The sequence below is a fragment of the Oryx dammah genome, unplaced genomic scaffold, assembly GCF_014754425.2.
Source record: "Oryx dammah isolate SB20612 unplaced genomic scaffold, SCBI_Odam_1.1 HiC_scaffold_11056, whole genome shotgun sequence".
NCBI lineage: Eukaryota > Metazoa > Chordata > Mammalia > Artiodactyla > Bovidae > Oryx > Oryx dammah.
Genome location: NW_024080450.1, coordinates 2372397 through 2387913, shown reverse-complemented (window position 1 = coordinate 2387913; position 15517 = coordinate 2372397). Strand labels below are relative to the sequence as shown.

The following is a 15517-nucleotide window of genomic DNA, read 5'->3' as shown; positions in this document are numbered from 1 at the left end:
GGCCTGCTGCGATTCATGGGGCCGCAAAGAATCGGACACAACTGAGCGACTGAACTGAACTGAACTGAATCTTCAGCTTCAGAGTCTATTTGTTACCATTTCTCTGTGGTCAGTTCACGGAATTGTGGCAGCTTATGTCATGGCTACAGTCTGGTCATCAAGCAAGTAACTTCTCCACCTGCTGTTTTAGTATCTATAAGACAGCTCATAGGACATGGCTCAGAATATTATCTGTGGCCCTCGAGAAAGAACTAAATGTCCTTGACTATGTTTAATGACTCATTATCATTATTTGGTCTCCTTTGACTATTTTCCTTTGTTTTCACACGTTCTCACTTCTCTGATTAAACTTATTCTTTGACTAAAGTTTTCCAGACAAAATGCAGGCAGAGGACTTGGTAGGACAAGGACCATATTGTCCTGCTCTGTTTCAATTTGAGATAGAGGGGATGTAATAATAATAGAAATAAAGTGTCCAATAAATGTAATGCACTTGAATTATCCTGAAATCATCCCCTCTGCCACCGCCAGATCTGTGGAAAAACTGTCTTCCACAAAACTGGTCCCTACTGCCAAAAAATGTTGGGGACTGCTGATTTAAATCACCTCTTTAATATGTTCCTCATTCAGGACACCTGTGCTCCTCCCTGGGTGTGTATTGCTGTCTCACTTCTGCTTTAAATAAACAAACTGTTTCTCTGTGTGCTCTCCTACATATTATGCTATGTCTCTAATAATAAACTTTACAACTGTTTGTAGAGTTTTTGCCTCCTTGAAACGTTCTTGCTTTCAAACCTGGAAAGAGCCAGGGCCACTTGGCTTCTTCCAAAGATGGAGAAGCTCTACACAGTCAGCAAAAACAAGACCGGGAGTGGCTGACTGAGGCTCAGATCATGAACTCCTTATTGCTAAATTCAGACTGAAATTGAAGAAAGTGGAGAAAACCACTAGACCACTCAGGTATGACCTAAATCAAATCCCTTATGATTATACAGTGGAAGTGAGAAATAGATTTAAGGGACTAGATCTGATAGACAGAGTGCCTGATGAACTACGGATGGAGGTTCATGACATTGTACAGGAGACAGTGATCAAAACCATCCCCAAAAAAAAGAAATGCAAAAAAGGAAAATGGCTGTCTGGGGACACCTTACAAATAGCTATGAAAAGAAGAGAGGCAAAAAGCAAAGGAGAAAAGGAAAGATATACCCATTTGAATGCAGAGTTCCAAAGAATAGCAAGGAGAGATAACAAAGCCTTCCTCAGTGATCAATGCAAAGAAACAGAGGAAAACAATAGAATGGGAAAGACTAGAGATCTCTTCAAGAAAATTAGAGATACCAAGGGAACACTTCATGCAAAGATGGGCTCGATAAAGGACAGAAATGGTATGGAACTAACAGAAGTGGAAGATATTAAGAAGAGGTGGCAAGAATACACAGAAGAACTGTACAAAAAAGATCTTCACAACCAAGATAATCACGATGGTGTGATCACTCACCTAGAGCCAGACATCCTGGAATGGGAAGTCAAGTGGGCCCTAGGAAGCATCACTACAAACAAAGCTAGTGGAGGTGATGGAATTCCTATGAACAAAGCTAGTGGAGGTGATGGAATTCCAGTTGAGCTATTTCAAATCCTGAAAGATGATGCTGTGAAAGTGCTGCACTCAATATGCCAGCAAATTTGGAAAACTCAGCAGTGGCCACAGGACTGGAAAAGGTCCGTTTCCATTCAAATCCCAAAGAAAGTCAATGCCAAAGAATGCTCAAACTACTCCACAATTGCACTCATCTCACACGCTAGTAAGGTGATGCTTAAAATTCTCCAAGCCAGGCTTCAGCAATACGTGAACTGTGAACTTCCAGATGTTCAAGCTGGTTTTCAAAAAGGCAGAGGAACCAGAGATCAAATTGCCAATATCCACTGGATCATGGAAAAAGCAAGAGAGTTCTAGGAAAACATCCATTTCTGCTTTATTGACTATGCCAAAGCCTTTGACTGTGTGGATCACGATAAACAGTGGGAAATTCTAAAAGAGATGGGAATACCAGACCACCTGACCTGCCTCTTGAAAAAACCTGTATGCGGGTCAGGAAGCAACAGTTAGAACTGGACATGGAACAGCAGACTGGTTCCAAATAGGAAAAAAAGTGCATTAAGGCTGTATATTGTCACCCTGCTTATTTAACTTCTATGTAGAGTACATCATGAGAAACGCTGGGCTGGAAGAAGCACAAGCTGGAATCAAGATTGCTGGGAGAAATATCAATAACCTCAGATATGCAGATGACACCACCCTTATGACAGAAAGTGAAGAGGAACTAAAAAGCCTCTTGATGAAAGTGAAAGAGGAGAGTGAAAAAGTTGGCTTAAAGCTCAACATTCAGAAAACGAAGATCATGGCATGTGGTCCTATCACCTCACAGCAAATAGATGGGGAAACAGTGGAAACAGTGGCTGATTTATTTTTCTGGGCTCCAAAATCACTGCAGATTGTGATTGCAGCCATGAAATTAAAAGACGCTTATACTCCTCGGAAGAAAAGTTAAGACCAACCTAGACAGCATATTCAAAAGCAGAGACATTAGTTTGCCAACAAAGGTCCGTCTAGTCAAGGCTATGGTTTTTCCAGTGGTCATGTATGGATGTGAGAGTTGGACTATAAAGAAAGCTGAGCACTGCAGAATTGATGCTTTTGAACTGTGGTGTTGGAGAAGACTTTTGTGAGTCCCTTGGACTGCAAGGAGATCCAACCAGTCCATCCTAAAGGAAATGAGTCCTGGGTGTTCATTGGAGGGACTAATGTTGAAGCTGAAACTCCAATAATTAGGCCACCTGATGCGAAAAGCTGACTCGTTTTAAAAGACCCTGATGCTGGGAAAGATTGAGGGCAGGAAGAGAAGGGGACGACAGAGGATGAGAAGGTTGGATGGCATCACTGACTCAATGGACATGGTTTTGAGTGGACTCCAGAAGTTGATGATGGACAAGGAGGCCTGGTGTGCTGTGGTTCATGGGGTCGCAAAGAGTCAGACACGACTGAGCGACTCAACTGAACTGAACTGAACTGAACTTCACTTCTAGCTTCTAGCCCCTGGCAGTCTAGTGGCTAAGGTTTCTGGTTTTCATCCAGGTTGCTGCTACTGCTGCTAAGTTGCTTCAGTCGTATCCGACTCTGTGCGACCCCATAGACGGCAGCCCACCATGCTCCCCCGTCCCTGGGATTCTCCAGGCAAGAACACTGGAGTGGGTTGCCAGTTCCTTCTCCAAAGCAGAAAAGTGAAAGTGAAATCGCCCGACTGTTAGCAACCCCATGGACTGCAGCCCACCAGGCTTCTCCATCCATGGGATTTTCCAGGCAAGAGTACTGGAGTGGGGTTAACATATATGTAAAACAGGACAACCACAAATCAAAAATATACAATAAATTCACAAAAACCAAAATGAAGAGAACATAAGCATAAAATAAAAGGAAATAAAACCAAAAAAAAAAAAAGAAAGAAAGAAAAAGGAAAATGGAACAAAGAACCAACTAGAAAACAAGGTTTAAAATGGCAATAAATATATATGTATCATTAATTACCTAAATGTCAATGAAGTGACGGCTCCAATCAAAAGACATTAAGTAGCAGACTGGATAAAAAAACAAGAGCTTTGCTACCTGAAAGAGACTTATCTTAGGGCAAAGGACACACACAGATTGAGAGTGAGAGGACTGAGAAAGACATTTCGGGCAAACGGAGATGCAAGAAAGGGGAGTCAGTATTCGTTCAGACAAAACAGACTTAAAGGTTACCCAGGTTCAATTCCTGGGCAGGGAGTTAAAAATCTCTCTTCAGGACCACTCATAGCTATCTCTCCAAGATCAAAGCTATATATTTCTGCCACTGCCAATGCTGGAAGCAAGTTCCACCTCACACGACTGTCACTTCAGCTTGCTCATTCCCTTACCCAACAGGCGAGCACATTGACTGGCACCACCCAAGTCATGTGATCAGTAGGACAGCCTGACTAATGTGGTGCTTGTGTAAAATTCAAAATGTGAGAGATATCAAAATAGAGAGATGTTTGAAGAACATTATGCATCTCTGACTGACAGATGTCCACTTTGGGGCAGAATTTTCTAAAGGTAGCAAGAGTTTATAAGTGTTGCTGCTGCTGCTGCTGCTGCTAAGTCGCTTCAGTCCTGTCCGGCTCTGTGCGACCTCATAGATGGCAGCCCACCAGGCTCCGCCGTCTCTGGGATTCTCCAGGCAAGAACACTGGAGTGGGTTGCCATTTGGCAGCCCAAAAACTGACAAGAAAAAACAACTTAAATTTTAAAAAAAGTCTGGCAACTTTCAAAATACAAGCTTTACACTTCTATTAAGCTTATTTTTATTATTTTATTCTTTTCGATGCTACTATAAACGGAATTGTTTTTTACATTTTGTTTTCATATTTTTCACTGCTAGTGTATAGAAATACCGTTGACTATTTTATATTGACCCTATGTCCTGCAACTTGCTCAGCTTACTAGTTCTAGCAATTTTTAGTGGATTCCTTAGGATTTTCTATTTTTAAGAACATGTCTTCTGAAAATAAAGACAGTTATATTTCTTGCTTTAAAAAAAAGGTAGCTAACATCACTATTCCCAGTCTCATTTTTCTCATTGCCCCACAAGCAACTGGCAACTCCTTAATTCATCATTACACTAAAAATGGAAACTTTTCGTTCCTATTTTTGGTCTGTTTTATTTCCCAGTGGACCCCAAGTGCTGAGAAAGTACCTGGCACACAGCAGGTACTTGATACGTATTTGTTGAATGAATAAAAGAAATTCATTTGCTGCACTGAATAAAGACCAACCCTCATGTGAAATGAGGGCTTAGAAAACACTTGAGACAATTTTGAGCTTGATTCAAACACCTACAGCAGGAGAAGCAGCGCTGTGAACCTCTCTCTCAACTATTAGGAATTAAACAGAGTTTTAAAATAGGGTTGGAGGATTTCCCTGGTGGTCCAGTGGTTGAGAATCATCCTGCCATAATGCAGGGGCCATGGATTCAAACCCTGGTCCACGAATATCCCACATGTCATTGAATAACTAAGCCCATGCACCACAACTATTGAGCCTGTGCTCTAAAGCCCTCAAACCACAACTGCTGAGCCTACAGACCACAATTACTGAAGCCTGTGGGCCTAGAGCCCGTACTCCACAAGAGAAGCCACCACGCTGAGACGCCTGCACACCACAATGATGAGTAGCCCCTGATGACTGCAGTGAAGACCTACTGCAGCCAAAACTAAATAAAAATAAATACGTCTGTAAAATAGGGTCGGAAGACCAATGTCTGGCAGGAGGTGGGGAAGGGGTTGCAGGGGCAGAAAATCCAAAATAAAATCTGATAGGCTTATTACAAATTGAGTGGTTGATAGCAGGTATAATTTCTGAATTTCCACTACTATACTGGTCATGTTTTATGATTCCAGTGCTATCACCTCAAACATATTTATAAATATTAAGATTAGTAGACATAAGAGTTAGGATTTACATCCCAAAAAAGTATACCATTTCCATTGTCCAGCTGAGTGAACACACATCTTCCTATATCTTGTGTGGCAGAAAACAGAGGGGGACAATGACCTATGAGAAAAAGTGGAACACAGAGAAATGCAATTGAGACCTCTCATCTTTCCCTAAGTAATTCATCCAGGAAGTCCTGTAACTCACAAGGTATTATACAGTAGTCCAGATCAAAGCACTCTCCTAGTTTACAGCCCTGGAATAAACAAAGGGTCACAATTTCGTCTTCAGCAAAGATGATTTCCATCTAAAGTGGGGTCTCATATTCTAACTTTCTTATTTTTTTTCTCAAAGGGGTGATTTATAAAATATAATTCTGCTGATGTGACCTTCCTCTTCACTTCGCTGTATTTCACAAACACATATATGTATTCCTAAACAGTACTGCATCAGTCAGGCAACAGAAATCACTCTAGTTAATTTAAATAGTGAGAGACTGAATACAGGAAATTAGGAACCTGTAGAATCTTTGGGGGAAAAATGGCAGAATGAGCTCCAGACAGGGCCTTTAAGAAAGCAATAGCATATGATATTCCTCTTTCTCTGTCTGAACTACTTCATTCAGTATAACAATCTCTAGGCCCATCCACATTGCTACATATGGCATTATTTCATTCTTTCTACAGCTGAGTAATATTCCATTGTAATGTGAAACAAAATATTTTGCCATATTGGTGGGTAAGAAATGTCACAGCTATCCATGATCCTGGCCCTCCAAATGTGAGTTTCTGAACCATGTTGACAAGTGCTCAAGTTCCTACATGACGAACGTAAGGATTTTATAATCATCAGTGATTATAGCACTCCAGTGTGAACTGCAAGGTCTTAAGGAAATTCAAGAAAGAGAAAAATATCTCTGTGCAGGATGCTGGCCCCAGATAGCTGAGATGCATATGAAAGGAATGACTTCAATAATCCCATACTCTTGCATCTTTCCATGCATAGAAGAATGCTAAATTCCCTAATTTGATATCTGGTTTTCCTTACTTCACAATAATCTTTGATGTTCAGACTGCCTGCTCCCTATGTTGCAAACTTGCATATAGCCTGATTCCCACTCCTGCCTCTTCAGAGCAGTCTTCTCATGGCTGCTGAAATGATATCTCCCAGGCTTGGAGTCCTTAACATCCCCACCAAATAAAGTAACTCTACTTTCAGGTTGTGATTAATTTTTTAGTCGACGGTATATATGTACCATATCTTCTTTATCCACTCCTCCGTCGACGGACATTTAGGTTGCTTCCATGTCTGGGCTATTAACTTTAGGGTACATGTATACTTTCAGACATGTTTTTCTGCAGATGTATGCCCAGGAGTGAGCTTACAGGATCATATAAATGGGAAAAGAATTTGAATAAGGATACATGTATCACTTATACAATATGTATAGCTGAATCACTTCTCTGTACATCTGAAACTATCACAACATTGTTAATCAACTCTATGATAAATTGCATATGTTGTCACTCAAATGTTCATGATTAATTAATTTATAAAAGGATGATTAATAAAAAAGATTTTATTTACTTAAAAGAAAAAAAGACTCCCAGAAAAACAACACCACTGAACTGGAAGCTGTCACCTCTGCCCCAATTAGCCAGCCTCTACTGGGATTAAGTTCAAGGACACACTTAGCTGGAAACCAGGGATATGTAAGCCGCTCCGAGTTTTTTAGATTGAGCCACTGCCTGAATGGAAATACCCTTTAGTAAGACCTGGAGCAGACTTGGGAGGTGTGAATGCAGCAAGAACTCTGTTTCAATCATGAGAAATTCAAGATGCCTATGAGATATTCATGAGAAGGTACTGAGTAGGAAATTGCATGTGCATATGTGGAGACCACAGAGAAGTCTAAATTGTAGATTTCAATTTAAGAGGTTTTAAACTACATAAGTCAGGCAGCCATTTCCTTTCTTTTTTTTTTTTTGACTCAATTTTACTTTTGAGATCACCAACTTTTTAAAAAAATTTTCTGATGTGGATCACTTTTAAAGTCTTTTAGTGAATTTATGACAGTATTGCTTCTATTTTATGTTTTGATTTTATGGCCCCAGGCTTCCTGACCAGGGATGGAACCTACACCCCCTGCATTGGGAGGTGAAGTCTTAAGCACTGGACCATCAGGGAAGTCCCTAAGATCATCAACTTCTTGAGTGACTACTGTGTTTATTCACTTTAACTCTGGCTCAGTCTTCAAACCTAGGGTCTTTCAGCATGCATCCTAAGTTGCTTCATTTGTATCCAATTCTTTGCAACCCTCCCTGTGGACTGTAGGCCCCCAAGCTCCTCTGTCCATGGGATTCTCTAGGCAAGAATACTGGAGTGAGTTGCCATGCCTGCCTCCACGGAATCTTCCCAACCCAGGGATCGAACCCACATCTCAGCAAGTTGGAACATTAGGCCAGGAATATGCTTTAACTCACAGAATTTACTACAAAGGCACAGAGAATCCATCAACCCATTAGTAAGCACAGCTCGGACACTCCTAAGGTTTAGGTTTTCCAAAAACACAAATGAGCCAAGAGTTTAGTTTAAAATGAAGTTCAAACATTTTAAGGCAGCATTAGCATAAAAAGAATGTACAAAGGAGTAATCATAGTTCAAATGTATGTCTTTTGTAGGAATTCAACCCTGAATAAAAAACTCATTGGAAGGACTGATGCTGAAGCTGAAGTTCCAATACTTTGGCCACCTGATGCAAAGAACTGACTCATTCGAAAAGACCCTGATGCTAAAGATTGAAGGCAAAAGGAGAAGGGGGAGGCAGAGGATGAGGTGGTTAGACAGCAACACTGACTCAGTGGACATGAATTTGAGCAAATTCCAGGAGATCATGAAGGACAGAGAAGCCTGGCATGCTGCAGTCCATGGGGTCGCAAAGAGTTAGACAGGACTGAGCGACTGAACAACAATGTCTTCTAAACCTCATTCCACAAGAGGCTGGGGTGGATGTATTCCGGGTTGGCATACCATACCTGGGGCATTCTATTTTATTCCAGAATTACATTTTGACTTGACAAACAAGTGTGACTAGAGGCACATGGTCAGGATAGTGAGGAATCTGTATGTACTGAATCCAGAAAATAAGGGACACAAATCTATTATTTTCCTAGATATTCCAACTGAGATGAATATAGAAGATCCAAATATTGAATGAAGAAAGATTTGGCAACACACACACTCTCTCTCTCTCTCTCTCTCTCTCTCTCTCTCTCAAAGGTTCTGTGGCCTCTGGCTTTTTCTCAGGTCCCCATCTTTGCCCAGACTGGAAATTCTGGCAAGTACACTTTAAAGCCTGTCAGCCCATTCCCTGGCCTGGGTCCATCTCTTTAAGCAGCCACTGCTCCGGCCTGAGGCTACTTGTTGTTTAGTCGCTCAGTCAGGTTCGATTCTTTTGTAACCCCAAGGATTGTAGCCCACCAGGCTCCTCTGTCCATGAGATTCTCCAGGCAAGAATACTGGAGTGGGTTGCCATTTCCTTTTCCAGGGGATCTTCTTAAGAATTTCGTTTTGGGGACAGAAGATGATGCAATCAGAAGCGAGATTCCAGCCCCAGATCCAGGCGCCAGGAGGCAAGGAGATGGAATCCGGGCCTCGGACGGTGCGGGTACATCAAAGGAGGCCTCATGGGACCTCCTGGCGACCCCAGCGGGGACCAGGACAGGAGCCAGGCGGAGATGGGTGGCGACCAAGTCTGGCACGGGGGGGCGTGGCTGAGGCGGGGCAGGGGGCATGTTGGAGGGGCAGGGGCGGGGCCGGGATCAGGGGATGGGGCGGAGGTGGGTCGCGGTCGAATCTGGTACAGTGGGGCATGGCAGAGGCTGGGGCAGGGGCGGGGCCGGGGCCAGGGCAGGGGGCGGGGCGGAGGTATGTCCAGTCTGAAGGCAGGGGGTGGGGCCGAGCTCGACTTAGGTAGCCTTGGTGGCCCGCTGCTCCAGTCTGGCCGCTCGGTTTTCGTGCATCTTGCTTCGCTTGGTTTCCAGTTGAAAGATCGCCATGGCGCTGCGTGCGGCCGTGTTCGACCTGGCCGGGGTCCTGACTCAGCCCTCGATTACCAGTTTCTGGGATCGCGCCGAGGAGGAGCTCGCGCTGCCCAGGTAAGGGACCCCGCGTCGCTGCCAGTGCTCAGAAGCCTGCGTGGGTTGGTCCGGGCGGCTGGGGCGCCACTCCTTGGAGAAGTTGCTTTTCGAGACTCCGCAATTCCGATTTCAGATTGCTTGCTGTAGGGAGAGAGCGCTGGGTGGAAGGTTAGAACAATTACTCGGCCCTCAAATACCACTCTGTGTAAGTAGATCCACTGTCTTTCTTTTTTTTTTTTTTTTTAACTTTATTTTACTTTACAATACTGTATTGGTTTTGCCATACATCAACATGAGTCCGCCACGGGTGTACATGTTGAGTGTTTAAAGCTCTCTGAGGACTCCAATGGCACCCCACTCCAGTACTCTTGCCTGGGAAATCCCATGAACGGTGGAGCCTAGTAGGCTACAGACCATGGGGTCGCGAAGAGTCGGACACGACTGAGCGACTTCACTTTCACTTTCATGCACTGGAGAAGGATATAGCAACCCACTCCAGTATTCTTGCCTGGAGAATCCCAGGGATGGGAGCCTGGTGGGCTGCCGTCTATGGGGTCGCACAGAGTCGGACACGACTGACGTGACTTAGCATCAGCAGAAGGACTCCAAAATTGACCTTTATATTGAAATCTTTTCTTAAAGTCAGAGAAATTACTCCCTGAGGTGTCTGCTGCCCACTTTCTTCTCTGTAATGGAATGGGCTCGGGCTTTCCTTGTGGCTCAGCTGGTAAAGAATCCGTCCGCAATGAGGGAGACCCGGGTTCGATACCTGGGTTGGGAAGATCCCCTGGAGAAGGGAAAGGCTACCCGCTCCAGCGTTCTGGCTAGAGAATTCGATGGACTGTATAGTCCATGAGGTCGCAAAGACTCGGACACGACTGAGCGACCTTCAGTTCACTTAGAGAGCTGCGCTGAAGGTTTCCAGAGGAAAATCCTGTGTTTGCACAATGTTAACAGCAAAGCAGAAACGGCCCCCAAACCTAACTACTGGAAAATGGTCAACCAGGAAGCGTAACCAGTAACCGCAGTGTTCAGGATGGAATTTCAGTGACGTCAGAAAATATCTGTTATAATAAGTGCAGAAAAACCAACCCACCGAATGTACAATTCTTTATACAGCTTGGAAACTATGGGAAAACTATTTCAACTATGGAAAAACAGCTACATGTTGAAGATGCCTGAAAGAAATGTTCCAAAATATCCTTGTGGCTGCACCAATTTACATTCCAGTCAATAGTGCAGGCAGGTTTCTCATTCTCCACATCCTTGCCAAACATGTTATTGCTTGTCTTTTGATAATAGCCATTCTAACAGATGTGAGGTGATATCTCACTGTAGTTTTGATTGTCTTTCCTTGAAGTCCTTTTAACCATGGTATTGTTTCACTTTTTTTAGCCTGTAAGTTGTATTATTATTTTTTTTAAAGACGTAAAAAGAGAGTAAGGTATGTCGTATGTTTATACCTGTGACTTCATCAGTTGGGGAGAGAACATGACTTGTGAATGTACAAGTCACAAGAATACTTGTCAGTATACCAGTGCATATACTTGAGAGTATATCTGTGAGTACACAGGTCACAGGTAGTCGTTTACAAATGTACAAAATTTCAGAGTCCAGAGTGCTAACCATTACACAATGGAACCCACAAATGTACAAAATTTCAAACAGCACTGAACTTTGAGTCTGACCCAGGTTAAAAATCTCAGTTCTAACACTTAGCGTTGGGCCACCTTGCTTAACCTTACTTACTCAACTCAACTGAGACCTTAGTCTTAAAATACCTCCCCTCAAATTTCTGTATGGGTTAGATTAGATGACACGTAAAATAGGTGGGCCACTGTGTTCCTGATCCATTTTTTATTTATTCGGTTCTCATGCACAGGGAGAGCAATGTATTGGGATGTTCTGTTCATCCAGTGTGGCACTGACTCACACACTATTTCCGTGCCCGTGGTGAGGATTGTTCCCAGTAGTCACAAAACACTATAGCAAAGCTAGCTGACCCCGGAAGTCAAAGTCCATGACTTTGAACTTATTAGCCTGTGGACAGAAAATGGAAGTGCCTCTTCACTTTTTCTTGTTCCTCTCTACATCCCAGACATCATCATGCTGCTAAGTCGCTTCAGTCATGTCCGACTCTGTGCGACCCCATAGACGGCAGCCCACCAGGCTCCCCCATCCCCGGGATTCTCCAGGCAAGAACACTGGAGTGGGTTGCCATTTCCTTCTCCAATGCATGAAAGTGAAAAGTGAAAGTGAAGTCACTCAGTCATGTCCGACCCTCAGCCACCCCATGGACTGCAGCCTTCCAGGCTCCTCCATCCTTGGGATTTTCCAGGCAAGAGTACTGGAGTGGGGTGCCATTGCCTTCTCTGGACATCATCATAGTTGATACATAAATCATTTAGGCAAAACTCAGGGTTTTATTTGTTTATTTATTTTATAATCTTTTGGCAGCAAAATCTGACCTGGCTTCACTTGGTGGCAAGTCTGATCTGAACAAGCATGAGGTTATTTATCACTGTTATCTCTCCTACTACTGTAGATAATCACATGTGCATGTGGCTTGTGTTCTCAGTCATGTCTGACTCTTTTGTGACCCCATGGACTATAGCCCATCAAGCTCCTCTGTCCATGGGGTTCTCCAGGTGAGAATACTTCAGTGGGTTGCCATATCCTCCTCCAGGGGATCTTCCCAATCCAGGGATTAAACCGGCATCTCCTGCTTCTTCTTCATTGGCAGGTGGATTATTTACCACTTGAGCCACCTGGGAAACCTCAAATAGTCACACCTTTCACTATAAATATATTCATGAGTTTGATTACACAGGCTGCCTCAGGCCCTCCTGGAGATGTTACTTAATATATGGTATATCCCCCATTTTACCTTTACAGTCTGAAAAATGCAGACACATTTATGAATACATTGGTTAGTAGGTAGGTAGGTTGATAGACAGGTAGGTTTAAAACAAACAGTAGAATTCTAGTACATGTATTGTTCTAGGTTTTAACTTTTTATTTAATCTTAACCATTTTATTTCATTCAGCAGTTGGATGTCTTTTTGTTTACACAGACCTACTTTTCTCTTTTTATCCACTCCATAGTATTCCACAATATGCAAGTTACATAATTTATTTAACCATTTTCCCCTGTTGGTGGACATTTATTTGTTAGTGGTCACTATTACAAATAATGTCACTGTCATATTTCCATAGGGTAGTTTTCTAAAAGTGGAGTTGCCAAGTAAAAGCAAATAGTATTTACATTTAAAATATCAACTGATTCTGCCAAGCTATTCTCCAAAAAATGCTGTACCTGCCCTGACTATGCTTGAGTAGGCCAGCCCAGATCATCCCTAAGGTGGAGATGACTCTCTTGAACTTTTGCCAGACATAGAGGGAAAAACGTTATCCTGCATCAGTCTGCATTTTCCTCTCTGCTATTCATTTTTATTGGTCATCTGTATTTTTTTCCCCTTGGTATTTACCTTTTTATACCATTTGCCCATTTTTGCATTTGATTGTCACTTTCTTCTTGATTTCTAGGAACTTTTGATTTCTACCATGATGTTTTATGTTTTTTACTTACCATCTCTTCTGCTTCTTTTTAAAAAAATATTTATTTATTTGATTATGCCATGGCATGTGGGATCTAGTTACCTGACCAGGGATCGAACCCAGCCCCTAGCTGTGAAAGCTTGGAGTCCTAACCACTGGACCACCAGGGAGTTCCTGAAATTGTTTTTTTTAAAAAAGCTTTTAAGGCTATCTTTTGTGTAATTTCAGTGGTATTTTAGACAGAGAGAGGAACAGATAAGTGCCCAGAGTGGTGTCTTGGTACAATCCCCTCTTTCAATAGCATCAGAGCTGTAAAGAACAAAGTTCTTGATTTAGGAGTCTTAAGAACGGCAATTCAGGAGAAACAAATTTGGGTAAAACCGAGAGTGTTTTGGGGAAGAGAAAGAGTCAAGGGCTTATTAAGGCAAAAGCCACGAGGCTGTGCTCTGATTCGAGAAAGGAAATAGTTGCCCTTTGGGGAGGGAGCCTGAGTTTCTGGCAGGTATTCTGATGTCTTCTAGGACAGTACGTAGAACAATACATGGTCTCACCTAGAATGAGACTTACATAAGTCACGTGTCCTCAGCAGCCTCCTGGCTCCATTCTAGACCACTCACTTATTCATTATTGATATTGCTCAGTCATTCAGTCGTGTCCAACTCTTTGAGACCCCATGGACTGCAGAATGCCAGGCTTCCCTGTCCTTCACCATCTCCTGGAGTTTGCTCAAATTCATGTTCATTGATTCAGTGATGGTATCCAACCATCTCAATCTTGGTTGCCTCCTTCTCCTCCTACCCTCAGTCTTTCCCAGCATCAGGGTCTCTTCTGGTTTTCCTTTCACACTATTTTAATCAGTGAATAACGTTGTGTGCCTTATAACTCTACTGCATAAATGTTTGTGCCCTTTGTCAGTATAAAAGTTCTCAGTAGGTATACAATTTTTCTAAAGCAGTTGTACCAGATTCTGCTCCTACCAGAAATATAAGAGAGCTATAGTTTCTCCACATTGTCATTAGTACTTGATGTCATTCTGTTTAAATTTAGCAAATCTGGTGGGTTTATGGTGTTATCTCATGGTTCATTTGTATGGTTTTTAGCCCTTGTATTTTAATTTTTACAATGTTGTGTTGGTTTCTGCCATACAACAACTCAACTCAAATCAGAAATAATTATACTTGTAGGCTCTCCCTCTTGAGCCTCCCTCCCTTCCCCCCATCCCACAGAGTGAAATAAGTCAGAAAGATGAAAACAAATACATATTTATGCCTAAATGTGAAATCTAGAAAAATGGTACTGATGAATCTCTTTGCAGGGAAGGAATGGCAACACAGATGTAGAGAATGGACCTGTAGACATGGAGGAGGAAGGAAAGAGTGGGACGAATAGAGAACGTAGCATCAACATATATACACTATTGTGTATATGTAAAATGGATAGTTAGTGAGAAGTTGCTATATCACACAGGGAGCCTGGCCTGGTGCTTTGGCACCATGGCTTTAATTTGTGTTTTTCTGATGAATAATGATGTTGAGCTTCTTATTAGGTGCTTACTGGCCATTTGATAATTCTCTTGAATGAGATAGTTGTTTGTTATTATTTCTTTTACACCATTTCTTTGCTCTTCTCAGGATTTTTATTTTGATCTATCTTTAAGTTGGCTGGAAGTCTTTCTTGTTTTTTTTTTTTTTTCTTCCTTCCAGGAAAGTCATGATGGCAAACTGCTATATTAGCTTTCCCTGCCTGAACCTGGTCTGTGTGGGTCTCAGCTTAGCAATAACCAATGTTCTGTTTAGGCCAGTCCTCGAGGTTCTTATTGTGATTACAAGACACCCTTCAGCAGTAGCCATTGGGGAACTTAGAAAAAAATCAAGGTTTATTACTTATGAGACCCAGAAGTTGCACATCACACCTGGGGCCACATAGTGAGGATATGAGGAGAATGAGAGCACCTGGGCCTGGGTTCTGCTTTTATCAGGGTTCAGGATGTGGGCCATGGTTTCATGGGCTCACTCTTTATTGGTGAATTTCAAACAAGAGCAGGAATTTAAAGCATGGAAATAGAACAAATAGCCCATTTGATCAGTTATGAAAATCAACCAAGATCTCTAAAACAAAGGTGTCTCCTTGGACATAAGTTGTCTGGGGATAGACTTGGGGGGCATTCTTTCTTGGCATCTTTTTATCTCAATGTCTAGTGTGTATTACTCCACCATTTTCTCACATTAAAAGCTGCAAGCATAGAAGGCTGTTGTCAGTCTGAATTGTTCTTCTTTTGTGTATAGTCTTTTTTTTTTTTCCCCAAAATGTT

General features: G+C 42.4%; 1 protein-coding gene across 1 annotated transcript in view; it reads left to right on the top strand.

Annotated features, from left to right (window-relative positions):
* Positions 1 to 9457: 9457 nt before the first annotated feature.
* The window catches only part of LOC120860355 (bifunctional epoxide hydrolase 2-like), a 64720-nt gene continuing 58660 nt past the window's right edge, over positions 9458 to 15517 (top strand). Inside the window, exon 1 of the mRNA XM_040236159.1 lies at positions 9458 to 9666. Within this exon, the coding sequence (XP_040092093.1) occupies positions 9566 to 9666 (101 nt within the window). The 5' untranslated portion in view covers positions 9458 to 9565. The remainder of the gene's footprint in view (positions 9667 to 15517) is intronic.